Source organism: Maudiozyma barnettii, assembly GCF_903064755.1.
Source record: "Maudiozyma barnettii strain CLIB 1767 genome assembly, contig: KABA2_04, whole genome shotgun sequence".
NCBI lineage: Eukaryota > Fungi > Ascomycota > Saccharomycetes > Saccharomycetales > Saccharomycetaceae > Maudiozyma > Maudiozyma barnettii.
In genome coordinates this window covers 499966-518626 of record NW_024545241.1, presented here as the reverse complement: position 1 = coordinate 518626, position 18661 = coordinate 499966, and the positions used below count along the sequence as shown (strand labels likewise).

Genomic DNA, 18661 nt, shown 5'->3' with positions numbered 1-18661 from the left:
AAAGTATCTACAAGTTAAAGAATATATTAAAAATATCTATACATGCTGATAATAAATATTTTATGTTTATGTTACATATCAAGGAAGGTTCGAGTTGGCACTGCTTTCTATTGCAAACATTGCTTCCTCGACATTTGTGAAATAAGGTGAATCGAGGACCATGTTTCCCAATTGAGTGCTTGTCTCTACATTATCTATATCATTCAAACTCTCCGGTATCTTGTATTTCGTAATCAAGTCGGTAATCCCAGATCTTTGAAGTTTAAATCTTATTTCATTCTTAAATGGTACTCTCGTAAGGAGTACCTTGACATTTCTCTCGTTATAGTCCGTGATTATTTCCTTTAAAATTTGAACTGCTGAGGAGTCAATAAATGTCATTCCCTTCAAGTCAATTATAATATATTTCACAGCTTCCCTAGAACGTATGTCTCTTGAACCAGGATGTGTATTTACAGATCCAAACCGTTCTAATCTGTCCAGTCTCTCTTTTAAATCTTCAGTATTACTGAAAGTTAATGGTTCCGGAATTTTCACTACGAGACAATCTTTAAAATGTTCTAGGTTGAGGGCCTCAGTTGAGTTAATTGTATGGTGGTAAGTATGATACTCATCAGCATTAACAAAATGATCTATCCCTTCAACTTTTGCTAGAATTTGAATACGAGACTTGGCAGATCTTTTAACAATGTAAAGGAGGGAATAAACGATACCAATACTGATACCAACATCCACAGAATAAAATATAGTCGTTAGAAATGTTAGTGTAAATATTACTAATTCATTGTAACCACGGCATACAATATGAAATTTAATGTCAGCAGGTGCTTCCTGTAGTAGGCTAATACCCACGACGGTAGTTATGACGGAGAGAACACAAGTAGGAATATATCTAATCGTAGGTAATAAAAATTGTATTGTGAAAAAAGTAATTAAACCCATGAACACACCAGACACTACACTTTTGGCACCTGACATTGCATTAATTTTTGATCTACCATAACCTCCAAAGGCAGGTAATGCTCCGAATACCGATGCTCCAACATTCATTAAACCCATTGCTATAAGCTCTCTATTTGACGACACAGTAGAATTGTCAATACCGCCAAGTGATTTTGAGGCTGTTGTGGATTCAAAAAATCCCAATAATGCCACCACGACTCCTACATTGTATAATATTGAAAATAACGATCTATTATTTTTTGAAACGGGATTCACCAAACCTTCAAAACTTCCTGAATTAAAATCACCTAATACTGCTATTCCATACTTTTTTTTGAAACTAAATTTGGCAGATAAGTATATCATTAGAACAACTACCAATAAAATTTCTGGAAAAACCACAACCCATTTAAATTTTCTTGATAACCTTCTTTTAACAAAACGAATTGTCATCAAAATGGTAAAACAACTAGCACTAACAATAGCTGTAGCTCTATGATAATTTTCTGGTCCATATTTAAACAGGAAAATCACTTTTTCGAATGCTGTGTGATGGTGGCCTGGGCTTTCTAGCATTACTTTCTCCAATCTAAGTTCTGATATCAAAGAATTTATGACCATGACAAACCCTACCGAGCTAATAAACCCACGAAGTAGGGCTCTACTCAGTATACTTCCCAAGAATCCTATTCTAAAAATACCAGCCAACAATAATGTGATCCCGGCAACAAGTGTAATGATTGCGGCGAGATCGACAGACCTAAGATCCTCGTTGTGGCTCATTATTTTCTCAATCGTTTGACCCATAACTAATGATAAAGCACTTTCGGGACCTACAATCATATGAGGGACAGATCCAAATATTGCGTAGATAAATGGTGTTACCACTAATGAATATAACCCGCAGAGAGGTTCTACATGTGCTAATGATGTGGCATATGATAATGCTAATGGGATTTGAAAGGAAGCCAGTGATATTCCTGCAAGTAGGTCACCAAAGAGCATAGACCACGAATAAGTACGAATCCATGCAAAACATGGCATATAGTAAGGAGCAACATCCCAGAAAGTAAGTGATCTGTCGCTTGTATTATCTTTTACAAGTATACGTTCTCGTTTTGGAGAGGCTAGAAGATTTCGATCCCTTTTGTTCTTATTGATCGAAAATATATCAGATTCCGTCTCTGCAGCATCTGGTGCTGAATATATATTTGAGAAGTTCATATCGATAGTTCCATAACGTTTATCTGATTTTTTATGTTTGTCTATTAAAGGGTCCAGCGGAGTCATTTTGGATGAGGGGATGTTTTTTATAAATAGAGTAGGTTAAATATTCTTTGAGTGTGAGTTAAGTAAAACCAATAAATAATATTTTAATAGTTATTTGTATATATCTATTTGATGTAAATCTTGTCATATACAAATAGTCATTTAGTACCAAAATGAAGCAAAGTTATACGTTTTAACAATAACTTTCTTGTCAATAAACTGTTTATAAAAGCATAAGTATATCAATGGAGTCATAAAGTGATAAACATAAATCCTTGATGGTTAATATATTTGCTCTGAAACAACAAGAAAAACTAAGGATAGAAACTAAGGGTAAAAGAAAATATAAAAGAAGAGGGATTAAAATAGATAAACTTTATTGATAAACCATTGCATGGCTCCTCAGGTGAATAAAGTAGTAAAAAAGTAAAATAGACCACGCGGCGAATCAGAAATTGTACTGTACGATACGAATATAATGGAACAAGTTTAATTATGGGCATCTGTTCAATATTGCGAAGGCCAATAAGACAAGGGATCACATTCTTGATAATTCTCGAAATTATAGAACTGTTGGTCATAAAAGTGGCCTTTCCAACTAGAAAATTGTTAATTGTAGGATTCATATCATCTTACTCCTCTTCTTTTGATAGTTTCTTTTTTTAAACTAGGAATCTATAACATTTCCCTTGCTATATATATATATTTACAGTAATCAAAAGGAATATTTAAGTCTTATTTAAAGTTAGATAAATAGTTATATATTTATTTATCTTTTCATCTAATTTTTAGTTTTTAATTATTTTCATTTCTGAGCAGCCTTGATCTTTTCTGTCAACTCCGGTACAATCTTTAATACATCACCTTCCAAACCATATGTGGCATTTTTAAATATTGGTGCATCTGGATCATTATTAATTGCAACGATTGTTCCTGAATCTTTCATACCAGCCAAATGTTGAACGGCACCTGATAGACCAACAGCAATATATAGATTTGGAGCAACAATTTTACCTGTTTGACCAATTTGTAGGGAGTTATCACATAATCCGTTATCAACTGCGGCTCTTGTGGCACCGATACCTGCATCCAAAACATCAGCCAATGGAGTTAAGTATTTTTCAAAACTTTCTTTATCTTTAAATGCACGTCCACCAGAGACAATTGTCTTCGCAGATCCCAAATCTGGTCTTCCTGTTTTTGTTAAGTTAGCTGATAACCATTTAATCGGTATAGCATCCTTATTTGTAAAAGGAATCTCTACAATTTCAACATTTTCAGATTTACCTTCTTCTACAGAATCAAAGGCAGAAGCACGAACACTAAGTAATTTCTTATCTTGTGAAGTTTCAATTGTAGCAAGAGCATTACCAGCGTATATTGGTCTTACAAATTTATTAGGACCTTCAATCTTGACTACATCGCACACAGGTTGATTATCAATCAAAGCAGCAAGACGAGGGAGTATATTTTTACCTGTAGATGAGCTTGTAATTACAAAATGGGAATAAGTATCACCTTTTAATAATTCAACAAGTAAAGGTGATATATTTTCAGGTAAATAATGAGCTAAGGAATCATCTTTAACAACAACTATCTTTGAGAGGCCTTCACATTTCACAGAATCCTTTAGTGATTGAGCCCCAGTAGAGGCATTGGGTCCAACAAATAACGCTGTTATTGGATTTTTCAAAAGTTTAGCTGCTTGCAATAGGTTTAGAGAAGAAGGATCGAGGTTCCCATCAGGAGATGTCTCTAGAAGGGCTAACGTAGATGCAAGCTTTGAAGAATGAAAGGATGTTGGTAAGTTGGTCATTAAACTGACCGTCCTTCTTGATGTCAATCTGAACATTATTTATAGAAAAAAAAATCAAAAGGTTGTTTTTTTTCGAACTTTTTCGATTCAAATTAAAATTGTACGCAAACGAACTAGAAAAGAGATAAAATCCTCTAGGTTGTAAGTACTGCCTCTATGATATCTTATTTATTGTCTTGCTTTCTACTTTACGTGTATGTTTTCAATTCACGATTATACTATTCTTTATCTTATTCTTCTTCTTTCTCGAGAAACTTCCAAATAATGAAAAAAATAAAATGAGAAGTTCTTCCTTCTATTTATTTTTTCTTTCTTTCTTTCTTTCCAGCCTTTTATCCTTTTTAACTGTAAAAGTAAGGGATGAGGAGAGACGAAGTGAGTGAATGACTTCTCTTTCTTGCTCGCCATCTCTTTCCCTTCTTTTTTTGTTGTAATCTTCGGGGTTTGTTTATGTCTTTTTCACTTGGGAGCAAATAGTCTTCCGATATCTAATTAATCGTTTTTTATTTGATAGAATAGATTATATAACAAATAATATATAAAATGATTCATCCTATTAATACAAAAAAAAAATATGCATATACATTCATATTTCTGTTTTCCTTAGAGAACTTATTAACAATGAATAAATAAATGACTATGTAAATTATGAATGACGTTATTATTGTTCATGTTCAAAACTTGTTTTGTTTTGTTTTGTTTTTGTTCGTTTTTTAAATCTAGGTCGAAAATTGACATTTTGTAGAGCTTCTCCTTCTCAACATTGAACTCTTTACCATTTCTAATTTAAAAGGTCCTCCACAAGATGTATCTGTACGAATTTTATCTTGTGTAAATTGAAAAGAAGTATCATTGTTATTGTTATTGTTATGCAACATTTCCCTTGGAATTGGGGTCTTTCTAATAGTTGTATGTTTACTGTGTATTATTCTTGTTAATGGACATTGAATATGTATGTGTGAAGGTTGACTAACATAATTAGGCTCAGTTTTATGAATTGGTGATGTGTTACTATTACTAAAGTTATTAGTAGGTACCATGTTAGAAATATTGTTATTATCATGATGAGCTTTTAATATTGGTATCAATCCATTAGAAATCGATTCTTCTAGTTTATTATTAATTAGTGTTACTATTTCACTATCCTCATCATTGTCGTCATCGTCATCGTCATCGTCATCGTCATTGTCGTCGTCATCATCATCAAAACTATCAATTGAATCACATTCAGAATCTGATTCTGATCCTGATTCTTCTTCTTCTTCTTCTTCTTCTTCTTCTTCTGATATGGATATATTACTCTCAGGAGTACTTGGTAAAATAAAATTGCAATCTTTAGGGATAGGTGTTCTTAATCTCTTTGAACAATTATTAGTGATATTTCCAAACATTTTTTTCTTCTTTAAATGAGATATCATTGAAATATCATCAAAACATAAATGTGTAGTATTATTATTGTTGTTATTGTTGTTATTGTTGTTATTGTTGTTATTTTCATTATTTTCATTATCTAATAAAGGACTAACTATACCAGTGCCCGCACTAGTCATGTTATTATAATTTTTATTAGTTAATATCGAGGGTATTTGATCCTTTTCATTCCTAACAGAGGCTGAAGAAGATGATGAAGATAATATTTTTGTTGATTGATTCATATAATAAGAAAAATAATCCGGACCTTCTTTAGCAAAATTATTTTCAGCGTAAACAATGAATAATTTATCATTATGAACAAATGATTCAACTACATGTTCTTCTTTTAACAGATTAACTTTGATATCAGCTGGTATAATTTTTAATACAAATGAATTTCCCTTTGTATCTATTGCATCACATACTTTAAATGTACTTGTCTGACAAACAAGATTTTTTATTATGTAGCCATTAACTGGAATTGTCTGTTCTTTATCGAGTTTCATTCTTGTGTGTGTGTGTATTTAATTATTTATTTATTTGGCAGAGTACAATATTTGTTTGTTTTAAATTTGATTTAGTTAGAATATATTATAATTGTTGTTTGATCGTGCAAAATATTTTTAAAAACATAAACATTTACAAATATATGTATTTATATATATATATATTACAAGAGTAGAGTATATAAAGGAGAATTATAAGATCATCGCAAAAGAAAGGTTATATCTTTTTGCAAAATTATATTACTATATTATTTTAGCATCTATTATATAATAGGAAATTTCAATAAAATCCCTGACATTATTACTACTATTATTGTTGTTATTATTTTTCAATAAATTTTCTACTATGGGGTGGGGTGGGGGTTGATATAAAATTATTAACACTAATAAGGATAACAAATGCCAGAATTAAAAAAAACGTAATTTACTGAAAAACTGAAAACTGTTTATTATTTTTACTATTTTACGTTTCTGTCTATACGTATTTTTAATCATTCCATTAATTTGTTTACTTAACAATCTGTGTTTTCTTTCTGTATCTATTAAATTGCTGAAAATTATGTATTAAATGAGTATCATCATCACTGGAATGAAAAATAAACGCAATTCTTTCTATCATTTCTCTCTGTCATTTCTCACAGACCAACATAAAAAATGAGAGGAATCGCGTTTGAGACATATTAAGAGAGAGAGAGAGAGAGAGAAAAAGTCCTGCCATTTCAATAAAATATGAAATTCATCAAGACTCCCAGAACACCACGCACAAAATGAGCCAATAAACCAAAATATTTATTCTGAGTTGACAGAACAGGATTCTCAATGGAGAGAGATGGAGAGCGTGCGTGCATGTGTCCGTTGTTATGAAGTGTTATATAGATTATATAGTATTATTGATACATGTGGACTGACTACTACATATGTCTCTGTGGCAAAGTTTGGAATATAGAAAACCACAATATTAAAATATATATTGAAATTACGTTATACGTGTGGTGTATGGGCTGAACAGGAGACAAGAGAGAGTGTGTGACAACGAGGAACAAAGGGAGGAAGACAAACTGGAAAAGCTAAAAATAAATTTTAAAATTGAAATTGACGGTTTGCCGGGAATAAATGGTAAGTTTTCCCGTAATATACGTAATTGATACATATATATTTTTTTGAATACGGGGTGTGTGGGTGGAATATATTTATAACTTAATTATTATAAATTAGATTATTACTTAAAACCTAAGTAAATACATCTTTCAACACACATACATTTAACAAAAAACTATATTTACAAATATAGATATATTAATTTCCTAAAAAATAATTATGGTGATACTTTACTCTAAGTAGTCACACTTTCTATATTTATATCTAGAATAAATTAGAATATATATATATACTTTTCTGTTCTTATGAGGAAAGAGCAGGGCATTGTATATTATTGAGTTAGTGTTGGTTATTACTCCAAAATCAATCGAAGGATGGGTGGGGGAAAGACTTTATCACTCTATACTTATTTAGGTAATTATTAGTGCACTTTTTTTTTTCTCTCTATGTACTATTTTTCATATATCTATTATCCCTTCTTAGACACATATAGTTATACATCCCCTTTCTTGAAGTATTAGTTATCGTTCTATTGATCATTTTTGATATTACTATTATTGTTATGTATGGTAGAGATGTATCTATATTTTACTTACTGCTTAAAATAGGTACTCAGATTAAATATCAACTACCACTTAATAAATGTTTTATATGCACTTGTTAATAGTAGTAATGTTACACATATGTAGAGTTGTTGTTGTTATTGTTGTTGTTGTTTTAAGACGTGTAATATTGTATTATTATAAGCTTATATATAAGTTTAAATTTTAGATATCAAAATTGAGATTCGGTAAAACTTTCTCCAGTAGTACTTAAAGTTTTTGATGAAGAACCATTTTGAACAACTTTCATTATTGAATCAACATATTCTGCTCCAGACCAGCGTTGATGTGTTAAAAGATCACAACCAATTTGTTTCTCCTTCTCTTGAACTAAATTCACATAAGAAAACATTCCATCTTTTTGAAAATTTTTAGCTAATTCATAAAATGATACACCATCTACATGTAATCCAGCTAATGAAACTAATTGTAAAATAAATCCTTCTTTCGCAAGATCCCAAATAAAATTCTTTAATTGAAGTTCTGTAAAACCATGTTTACTCCAATCAAAACTTGGTGAAAGATTATAAACTAATTTAGTATTTGGATATTGTTCATGAATTTCTTTAGAAAATTTCCTAGCTTGTTCAAGATTCGGAGTCTTTGTCTCTAACCAAATCATATCTGCATAAGGAGAAAATACTAATGAACGTCTAATTGCTGCATTCATACCACCTTGAAACATATAATAACCTTCTGAAGAACGTGGTAAATCCCAATCAAATTTTATATTAATTTTAGGCGCAATTTGTTTAATAATGTTTTTCATTTCACCTAAACTTAAATAATTTTTCTCTTCCTTAATTTTTAATTCTTTCTTAGTTTTAATGTATTTTTGAAATTGAATCGAAGTTACTTGTAATTGAACTGCTTCATCAAATGTTACCAATTTGTTGGTATTATACCATTCAAGTTCACTTTCAGACATTTGAGTACTAGTTGCATTTTGACGCTCTAAATCAATCAACTTTTCACTCCAAGGTTGAACATTAATATTCATAATCCCTTGAATAAACTCATGATCTCTAGGGTCAGAACTACTACTAATCAATTTACTATTACATGAATCTGTCCTTGCAATAATTAAATTCTCAACACCCATAATATCCCATTGTAAACGTGTAGCTATCAGTCTACTTACATGAGTCGATGTTGGAACAAGAACAGCACCTCCTAAATGTCCACAACGTTTCCCTCCCGCTAGTTGATCTTCTAAATGAATACCAGCAGCTCCTTTCTCAGCAAATAGTTTGGCTAATTTCATCACCGTAGTCACCCCACCATGTCCCATATCGGCATCGGCTATGATTGGTTTCATGTAATCCACCATCGGCTTTTTCTTCTCCAAAAATTCCAAGAATGACTTCCTATCATGCATCTTTTGAGCTTTAAATATTCTTTCCACTTGATTTGGTACGGTATCATATGGGTAATCTCCAAAATCTGGAGATACTTCGTTAGTTGAACCAACCATTGTGGAAGAGCATGCCCATCCTGATACATATGCTACTTTAATATCATCACATTTGGCCAGTTGCGTCATTTGGACGGGATCAATAACACCTAATGTATGTAAAGGCTTCTTATTTTTAAAATTTTCTTCTAATAATTCGAAGAGTTTTTTAGCTTGAGTTGATGATGGATATTTTACGTCAGATATACCTAAACTACCCCTATGTTTAATCACATCTAAGGGTGTATATATACGCTTTGTTTCTTTAAACCGTGGGGAGTTCCACCATTGTTCAATTTTCTTAACTTCCTCTTGAATAAAGGACTCTCTCTTTTTGATAAGCATTTTTGAATAATTAGCCTTTATGGTTTTCGTATATTTTGTTGTAACTCCGAAAGTTTTCTTAAAACTAAGGAAAACATTCATTATGCTAACTTACTAATGTGTCCACTCAATTAGTAGATATTAGTAATTTATTTTATATATATATATCTTAAGTAGCTGAAAAAATTTATAAAATAAACGATTAATCTTATTATAACTCAATCCTTTAATAAGATATTAGTGAACCTTAAAGAACAAGTTGAATTTCCTTAAGGACTGAAACTTCATTTTTAGTGTCAACAAGTGATATATCAGGTACAATTTATATATATTTTCTTTGAACAGTATCACCAATGTTTGACCAACAGTTTCATTGGAGATTGAATTAGCATCACGCACACTCCAATAATAATATATTACTATTTCAAACATTGGCTAACAAAATATATGAAATTTGCTTATATTAATTATCCTTTCGTCATGCAAATTGGGTGTTTGCAAATATTGGGGTAAAATTATATATGGTGTAATCTGCTTTGATGTCACATATTTTCTGTTGATTTTTTTGTTTCGCCATGCGAATTTCTTATGCTGTAGTCGAAACTCCGGATATACTCCACAGAAAGCGTACCAAAAGATGGATACATATCGAAGTAAGAGACACACATGATGAAAATAAAGAAGGATGTAACAGAAAAAAAATATGATTCTAATGGTGTTTAAAATAGCAATGTACATAAATTATATCAGATTTAAGTAAAATTGTAAATAGCAATAAAATCTTGGGTATTGTAAATAATCTTCTTGTTTCCCCAGTAGCACTAGTGTTAGCTCGAAACGGCAGTATCCTTACCAAAAAAATCTATGAAAAATACATGTGGAGCTAACTAGTAATAACAGGAGTAAACCTATCTTTGCAAAGCATGCTTTTATCGATATCTGGTGTAGTAGAGATACCTTTTAACGTAAATGCTCATAAATAGATAATTGGGTAATAATACGTGTCATTGTTGTTATGCTTACTCCCACCTGATGTTATGATGCCAATTAACAAACTCATAATTACACGTAATATCATATTTCATCTTTTAAGTTTTTTAAACCAATATTTCAATTTTATCCCCAGTATTAACGGCAGGTATCCTTCCTTCTTTTTCTTGTAATATATCAATCTGTATCACATCTTGAGACGCCAATGTCAAAAGAGTAAAGAATGCACCAGCGACGACACTTTTTGATACAACTTTATGTTCAGGCTCATTTACAATTGTGATTTTGCTTGGAACAAGAGTTTCAAATGATATCTGTTTTTCGAAGTGGCAGTGAAGATTAGAGGAAACGCCTTGAAATGATGCCCTCTCTTTGATGAACAAATAAAATCTTCTCGCTTGTGCGCTTAATACTGTGTCCTTTCTGCGGTAACACATGCCACTTTCACTGTCTATTGAGTCTTCAGTTTGTTTCTTTGTACTTGTTTCGGACACACCAATATGAACAGAACTTTCATGGTTTCTTGACTTAGACAACGCATCAACAATATCTGGTCCATCACTGTTAAAATTGTTAGTCGTCGAGTAACGACTGAGATTACGACCTATACTTGATGGAAGTAAATGCATATCCATATTTACAAAGTCCTCTGAATTCTTACTCTGCGGAACACTTTGTATCACAGAAGAATCATTTAGTTGATCCTCCAAAATATCTTCATTTATCTGATCTAGATTTAATAATAAGCTATCATCATCGTTATTTTGGAACTGGCTTGTAAGAAAGTCCAAATTTCCTTGCCTTCTTCCAACTTCAGTACTTCTAATGCTACCACTATTGCTCTGATTTAAGGACAGTGTTGTAGCATCCCTCCTACCATTTTCAATTGATACAGGACCACGACCTCCTGCTGCCAAAATAAAGTCAGAAAAGACACTTCTCCAAGAGGTCTCAATCAGAGGAATATCTTTTTGCGAAAAAAGTAACATATCCCATTGTATAAGTTTCCGTTTATTCCCGTTGCTCCTTCCCTTTGCATGACTTTGTTGCATTAGTATTGCATAATTATCATGAGAATTTCTCAAAACGTTAGTTGGGAGGCCAGTACGTGAGTCGACCAGGATGGGGGTCCTGAAGTTTTTACTTCTACCACTAGATATTTTTTGTCTTTTAGAAGATACCTCGTATTGTAGCTCTTGCTCATCAAGTTCTCCAACTTGAATTTTGGTAATTTCATTGTCGCTATATTCTTGTCCTAACCCAAGATTTATGCTTGAAGGTTCAAACTGACCTTTATCTTGCAATTCAGACAACTTTAAAGGTGAAAATCTCGAGCTGTTTTTATTACTTCCAGATTCAATTTCCAAACTTCTAATCTCAGGATGACCAACATTACTAGTAATCACCGAAGACCCTCCCTGACTAACAACATCGTTAATATCTAGTTCAAAGTCTATATCTATAGGAATTTCTTCTAACGTTGGATTAAAATCCCATCTACTTATATGAATATCATCTTGTAATACATCACGACCTGGGTAATTTGAGTTATTTAATTCCGATATATAATCGTTTCTTCTAATTAGAGCAGATTCAAAATTATTACCACATCTTGTAGAAGTTAAAATGTTGTTCATATAATCTTCAAAGGAAGGAATTTCTTGAATATCAAATTTTTTATCATCTTTTAGAAATGTATTAGCCGATCCAAAGAATTGCATACGTCTTGTAGGAATCAAGTCTGAAATACCTTGCAGAGTAAAATGTTTTGGATCATTTTGGGCTCTAATCTTTGCGATGTTCCAATTTTGTGAGACAGTTCTTGTAAGTTGTGAAAGTATAGTTGTTATGTCGTTGAGAAAATACTCTGTCTTTCTATTATAGCAGATAGTGACACCATACATCAAACTGGATATGTGCCTCAATGAGAAATCTTTCCTATTCAATTCAATCGCTTCACAAGTATCAGGTATAGAAACACCAAGTATATCCTTCTTTTTTATTCCACCTTTATTTGAATAATGGGCACCTTGTTGTGAACCGTAAGGGGCCCCAAGAGTTGCCAATGACCAAACAGTGGCAACTCCATTATTTGAATGATCTCTTGCTAGAATATCCATGTTAATAACTTCTCGGAGTACTCAATTATGAATTATATTTCGAAGATATAAGTTCTGAAATAAACCATTCGAGCTTCATAATTTGTGTTAAGACTGAATTATATGTGTTTGAATATATAATATATGTGTTAAAGGGAGAACGATTATTAAAAGAAACCAAACCGTTTACCCCAAAAAAAAAAATAAATATTTTAGCGCCATAAGTATATTAAATCACCTGATTGTGCTTATTTTCTTTATCTTTTATTTTTATAACTAAAATGTGTAGTTGTGTGCGCATTCCGAAATATAGAATATTGTTTTTGAAGGTTTTAATTTTTTTGCGCCCCGATGTCTTCTCAATAATTTTTGATGTATGAATACATCTATGAAGTTAATATTGAATTGTTTAAGTGATTTGATTTGCTATCTCTTTTTACATGTATTGCATCCCATAACAAAAAATGGAAGATATTCTCTCATTTTTCTGTAAGTTATTGTGGAGTGGTAGTAGTACTGAAGAAGCGTACTTGTTACCAACTTGAATTTAAGAGATTTAAGAACCATAACACGGGCGTTATGGCTTTGTTATTAAGAAGAAGAACATGATCGCTTATATGTATTGATTAAATAAATGTTCAGACTTTATTTTATGGTGAGGGGACTCTTGGCAGTAAAGTTAGTTACTGAGAAAAATGATTTAATAAAATTCATTTCGTTGTATTTGTTACTATACCTTTCACAATTGATGAGATAAAAGTTAAATTTTTATAATTACAAAAACATTCATTATAAAGAAAGTTATCAGTTTAGTTTTGAAATATCATTAAATGAAAATATCAATAATTTACATATTTTTTTTCTTTTGTTATGATGTTTTCTCTAGTTGCAGAACAACGAATATTCAATATTTTGCTTAGACATGATACATCCAATAAAAAGAAGAGCACTTTATTTTTTTGAGAACTAGATTGGAGGCAAGATTATAAATATTTGAAATGTAATGACAGAATTTCCTATTTTTGTAAAGAGTCATTGAAAATTAGCCAAATTGTATCCTTATTTTTTTTTGCAAGAGATAAAAAGAAACTTACGTCATGAGTGTTTGAACTATTTATTCTTTACAATGTTAACCAAAAAAAAGAAAGATTGAATATTATTATTTAATGAATTATCAATTTGGAAAAGAAAAAAAAATGGTGATGAAAAATAAATTGTTAAAAGAATATATCGTAGAGATATTATTATTATTATTAATACTAGTATTATTCACACAGTAATATTTATGCAGGGAACGATATTTTTCTTCTTCTTCCGATTGCTATTAATTTTTATATGATATCTGATGGTGAGCGGGGGTATAAAAGTTGTTAAACGCTGCTTATAAAATCAATTCCTTGATCGGAGATTTGAAATGCTTGCACAAGAAAGGAGTAAATATATTTAAGAATATCATCACTCCATATCCGTAAATCGATTAATTCTTCTTCAGGAAAATGAATAGAATTGCATTAAAGGTTTATACATATATACATGATTTATGCAAGATAAGATGTAGAGAAGGTTCGACGGAAGATTTTCGAATTTAACTTTTCTTCTTCTTTTTTCTATAACCAAAGTTACCATTAGTTTAGTTTTTAATATATTATTCATATTCATATTCATTATCATAGAGATTAAATTACATTGTCAACCGATGTAAACTAAATGAAGTAGAGTTTTGTGAGAGAACAACTCTATCTTGCTATCTATTTTTTCAACGGTAAGAAAAAGAAAAAGAAAAGAAAGAGATACAGATTACGGACAAATTTCCCTTTTCAGGGTTTCCCGAATCTACGGCGTTGTTAATATTTCTTATCTCATTCAATCATTTGTTTGATTTGATTTTGATATTAGGTGGTGGCACATCTCATCTGATTAATGTTATAAAAAATGTCTTTACCGGGGCTCTTTATCTAACTTACATATATCTAGAAAGAATAAGGAAGTAGTAGTGGTAAACAGTACAAAGCAAGTTTATTTCTATTGCTTTTTCTTTTCAAGAAAGAGAGAAGAGTTTAGTGATTTCAAAGCAGATGACAAGAAAGAGGAGAACATTGATAATTTTGTAGTCTTATAAATCAACCTCTATATATTTTGTGATTGAATATTAACACTAATTAATTATTAATAAATATATATCCAAGGGACTGTCTTTTTCTAAAATGTATAATATTTTGACAGTATTTTTTTAGTTAAGAAATTAACCAAAAATGGATATTAATCGATTTTCATTTTATTCTGTGTAGGGAAACGAGATTAAGAAAGGTGATAATAAAAAAATGCAAACCAACGACAAACTGTATGGATGGGTACCATGCTCCACGGCCTTTCCCGAACCGAACCGAACCAATCCAATTCGTTTCTCTTTGGCAAAAGATTTCTTTTTTGAGGCGACGGATAGACGGTTAAAAATTATTTGTTGATCAAAACACTAAGGAAACAGCGCACGTATATAAGATTATTATTATTCTTATTACTTTCTTTTTTTTTATTCGACTCAAAAAAAGAATACCTATACGGTCAGGCATGCGTACGTCCAAGGTAACATGTGTTTACTACGAAGAGTGCTGCGTATTCTCTTTTTCACATACCACTTCTCTCCATACAAAGTCCTACGTCCTTTTTTATTCCTTCATCTTAAACTTACTATTACTATTAATATTAAGTGGAAGAAAACTGAAAATGGTATTTATGCAATAATATAAGGACTGTACAGAAATAACGAACAACGGACAACGAACAATATATATATGGATATATATGTTATTTCTCTATTTGTCCGGTTCTATGTGAGAGAATGTAAATAAAAAATAACAATAAAAAAGAAAATGCTTGTATCTGCGACACAGAAAGAGTCTTGTCAGGGGTATTCTCTGGATTAATCCATAAAATTTCTTGATTTCTTGATTTCTCTAGAGTATTTACTTGTTATTGTTCTTCTTATTGGGGGAGGGGGAGAATAGAGTAAGTGACCGTGGTGATGATAATTAATTGGCAATAAAGTAAGAGGAGAGGACTCAATTATTTTGAATAAATTGAATAATTTGTAAAATTTGTAAAAATTTGAATATTACCACCAATTTGTAACATTTCACCCATTAAATTTCGGCCTCTCGGTCTCTCACCAGTTCTATTACAAACATTAACTATGCATTTCTAGTGGATTTCTTCTTCAATTGAAATTTTGAATTATTTCTCGCCCTGTTTAGTTAACTGAATTTGTTTTCTTTTTATCGATTTTTTTAAGTAAGTAAGTAATATTATATAATCATCTCCATCAACTGACAATTCTAAAAACAGGCATCATACGATATATATATAATTTTATTGAACTCTTTACTTTTTCATTTCTTTTCAGGTGATTAACAATATTTTACTTATTTAATCACTAGCCTCTCTTATACGGAGAATCATATATATATATATATATATATACATCTATACATCTGTATATATATATGTATATCTATAGATAGATAGATATTCACAGACATTCAACGTTCGATAGAGAAAGAAAATTTTATCAACAAGCCAAAAATAAATAAAAATAAAACCCTTTACCTTACTTCAAACTTTTAAAAAAACAATAATACTGTTATAGACTCTTTTTATTTTTTCAATTTTATCCTTCTCTCTTTAAGAAATACAAACAACAACAGCAACAACAACAACAACAACAAATGGTACTAATAAATGGCATTAAATATGCTTGTGAACGTTGCATTAGAGGTCATAGAGTCACAACATGTAATCATACAGATCAACCATTAATGATGATAAAACCAAAAGGTAGACCATCCACAACATGTGCATATTGTAAAGAATTAAGAAAAAGTAAAGGTATTAAACCTCCAGGAACTTGTACATGTGGTAGACAAGAAAAGAAACGATTAGCTCAAAAGGCTAAAGAAGAAACTAGAGCAAAAGCAAGAGAACTTGCTGGTAAGAATTGTACGTGTAATAATAGTAATATAATAGATGGTATAGAAATATCAAAAGAAAATATGATTAAAAAATGTCCAGTTCATTCAAAGAAAACTAAAAGATCTCCTTCAAAGAAAAGAACCACAACTAATAGTACAACTGGATCTATTTCATCATCTATTAATCATAATCATCATAATCATCATCCAAATAATAAACCTAGAGCAGGCATTTTCCCAAGAGTTAATTCATCTACATCATTAGATAGTAATTTCTTATCTGCAAGTAGTATATTATCAGATTCATCAAATCATCTCTCAACAAATTTTATAGATTCAGATATTTTATCCGGAAAAATTACTAAAGATTATCATCATGTTCCATCATTAGCATCAATCTCTTCATTACAATCATCAAATTCTTTGGATCAAAATATTTCTTCTCCACAAAGTCCACCACTTGGTGCAATGCAATTCAATTTCATTACCGGCGGATTTAATAATAATAACAATAACATTAATAACAATATCAATAATTCTAGTGGTCTACATAATGTATCAAGAAATTGGGATAATTCAAATGGAAAAAGCTATAGTAACCACAATCAAAGCCAGAACGGTAGTAATATATCATCTAGCCAAATTAATTTGAACATGTTAGGTTCCTCGTCAAATAATAGTCATACGAACATGGGGAAAAATTATCAATCGTCATTTCATATTGGGTCTCCACCAGTTGGAAATAAATCTGCATTGGCATCGCCGCCATTGAAACCAAATCCAGGGGCTGTAATTGTACCTCTCGAAGAATTTGTTCCACCTGATCTCAATGGTGTTGGAAGAGTTACAGATAGTAGTTCCTATGTTAATGACTGGGCTTTAAATGGTGGTGAAAATGCATCCTTTAAAGAATATGGATCCAGATCCGACTCAAGAAAAAGTAGTATTGTTCCCTCAGTGACTAGTAACGAAGCTGATGATTATAGTATACATCAATATGGGAAACCATTACCTGATAGACAACCTCAAGCAAGTAACGGATTATTAGACATGTTCCTGGATTCTTCTTCTATTTCAACATTATCTAAAGCTAATGTTCTCCTGCAAGAAAAGAATAATGGTAATCATATTGAAAAGAGTAAACTTTATACAGAATCATTTTATCCAAATGAGCGCACAAAAAGTCAAAGAACTACAGGTGATAATGATAGTATACGTAGTGTGGAGGTATTATCATTAACACCAAGTTTTATGGACATCCCAGGCAGTTATACGAATGCAAAGAGAAAAACACGTCCAAATCGTGAAGGGAATAATGGTCAAATCCCAATCTCAAATAGTAACAATAGCGCAATATCATCGGTGTTTCAAAATAAGCAAAGATCTTCAAGTATGGATAGAAACCACAGATATATTAAGAATCTTGCAGACAATACTATTAATCCAGAAGTTACTGATGGTGGTGCGATCTATGACAGTTTTAATATTAACTCGAACATGGATGTAAACAAATTTCCAATAATGAACGATACGACAATAGATGATGACGATAATAATAATAATAATACTAATACTAATACTACTAATAATAATAATGATATGTTTAATCATAATAACAACATCAATAATAATAATGTAAATCAAAATGACGTAGATACGAACAATTTATATTCCTCTGAAGCATCACCAGTGAATGCTTTACAATTTAGCTCACCGCCAAGTCAGCTACTTTCCGAACAAGGATTTGCAGATTTAGACAATTTTATGTCGACTCTTTAGCTGAAGAACAAGACAAAAATATCAATTTTTGTTACAAAAAGTTAACATTTTTCTTACCTTCTATCCATTGTTTGAAAAAAAAAACTAGAGTTTATTGACGTATATAACCTTAAGGACCGATATTAGGTAACCTAATTATGTGAATAATTTTATTTTATTTTTGATACCTATATAACTTTTACATGACTTTAGTAATTATTTTTTTCACTGGTGGCCCGACATGGAGTTACCAGTTATATTACAGTTTAATTTTTAATAATAAAAATCATCTTTTTTATGATACCTATTAATCATCTATATGTATAGCTTTATTACTAAGCGGAAGCTTACCACAGAAATATCTTTGTAAGCTTTTTCTGTCACACGGCTAGACCTACCATTACATAAACGACTTTTTTAGGAGGA

At 31.0% G+C, this 18661-nt stretch overlaps 6 protein-coding genes across 6 annotated transcripts; 1 reads left to right on the top strand and 5 right to left on the bottom strand.

The window, feature by feature from the left end:
• Nucleotides 1-78: 78 nt before the first annotated feature.
• On the bottom strand, nucleotides 79-2232 carry KABA2_04S04818 (uncharacterized protein; the record flags this gene model as incomplete). The annotated part of the gene is made up of 1 exon (XM_041550285.1): nucleotides 79-2232. The coding sequence occupies one exon, from the start codon at nucleotides 2230-2232 to the stop codon at nucleotides 79-81; it is 2154 nt and encodes a 717-aa protein (XP_041406219.1).
• A 784-nt stretch (nucleotides 2233-3016) lies between these two features.
• On the bottom strand, nucleotides 3017-4063 carry AIM45 (Aim45p; the record flags this gene model as incomplete). Its single annotated transcript, XM_041550284.1, has 1 exon — nucleotides 3017-4063. One exon carries the CDS (start codon nucleotides 4061-4063, stop codon nucleotides 3017-3019), a length of 1047 nt encoding a protein of 348 aa, XP_041406218.1.
• A 683-nt stretch (nucleotides 4064-4746) lies between these two features.
• Nucleotides 4747-5946, bottom strand: HAL1 (Hal1p; the record flags this gene model as incomplete). Its single annotated transcript, XM_041550283.1, has 1 exon — nucleotides 4747-5946. The coding sequence occupies one exon, from the start codon at nucleotides 5944-5946 to the stop codon at nucleotides 4747-4749; it is 1200 nt and encodes a 399-aa protein (XP_041406217.1).
• Nucleotides 5947-7818: 1872 nt separating this feature from the next.
• Nucleotides 7819-9525, bottom strand: ICL2 (methylisocitrate lyase ICL2; the record flags this gene model as incomplete). The annotated part of the gene is made up of 1 exon (XM_041550282.1): nucleotides 7819-9525. One exon carries the CDS (start codon nucleotides 9523-9525, stop codon nucleotides 7819-7821), a length of 1707 nt encoding a protein of 568 aa, XP_041406216.1.
• Nucleotides 9526-10520: 995 nt separating this feature from the next.
• On the bottom strand, nucleotides 10521-12533 carry REC8 (Rec8p; the record flags this gene model as incomplete). The annotated part of the gene is made up of 1 exon (XM_041550281.1): nucleotides 10521-12533. The coding sequence occupies one exon, from the start codon at nucleotides 12531-12533 to the stop codon at nucleotides 10521-10523; it is 2013 nt and encodes a 670-aa protein (XP_041406215.1).
• Nucleotides 12534-16234: 3701 nt separating this feature from the next.
• Nucleotides 16235-18256, top strand: HAA1 (Haa1p; the record flags this gene model as incomplete). Its single annotated transcript, XM_041550280.1, has 1 exon — nucleotides 16235-18256. The coding sequence occupies one exon, from the start codon at nucleotides 16235-16237 to the stop codon at nucleotides 18254-18256; it is 2022 nt and encodes a 673-aa protein (XP_041406214.1).
• Between the last annotated feature and the right edge of the window lie 405 nt (nucleotides 18257-18661).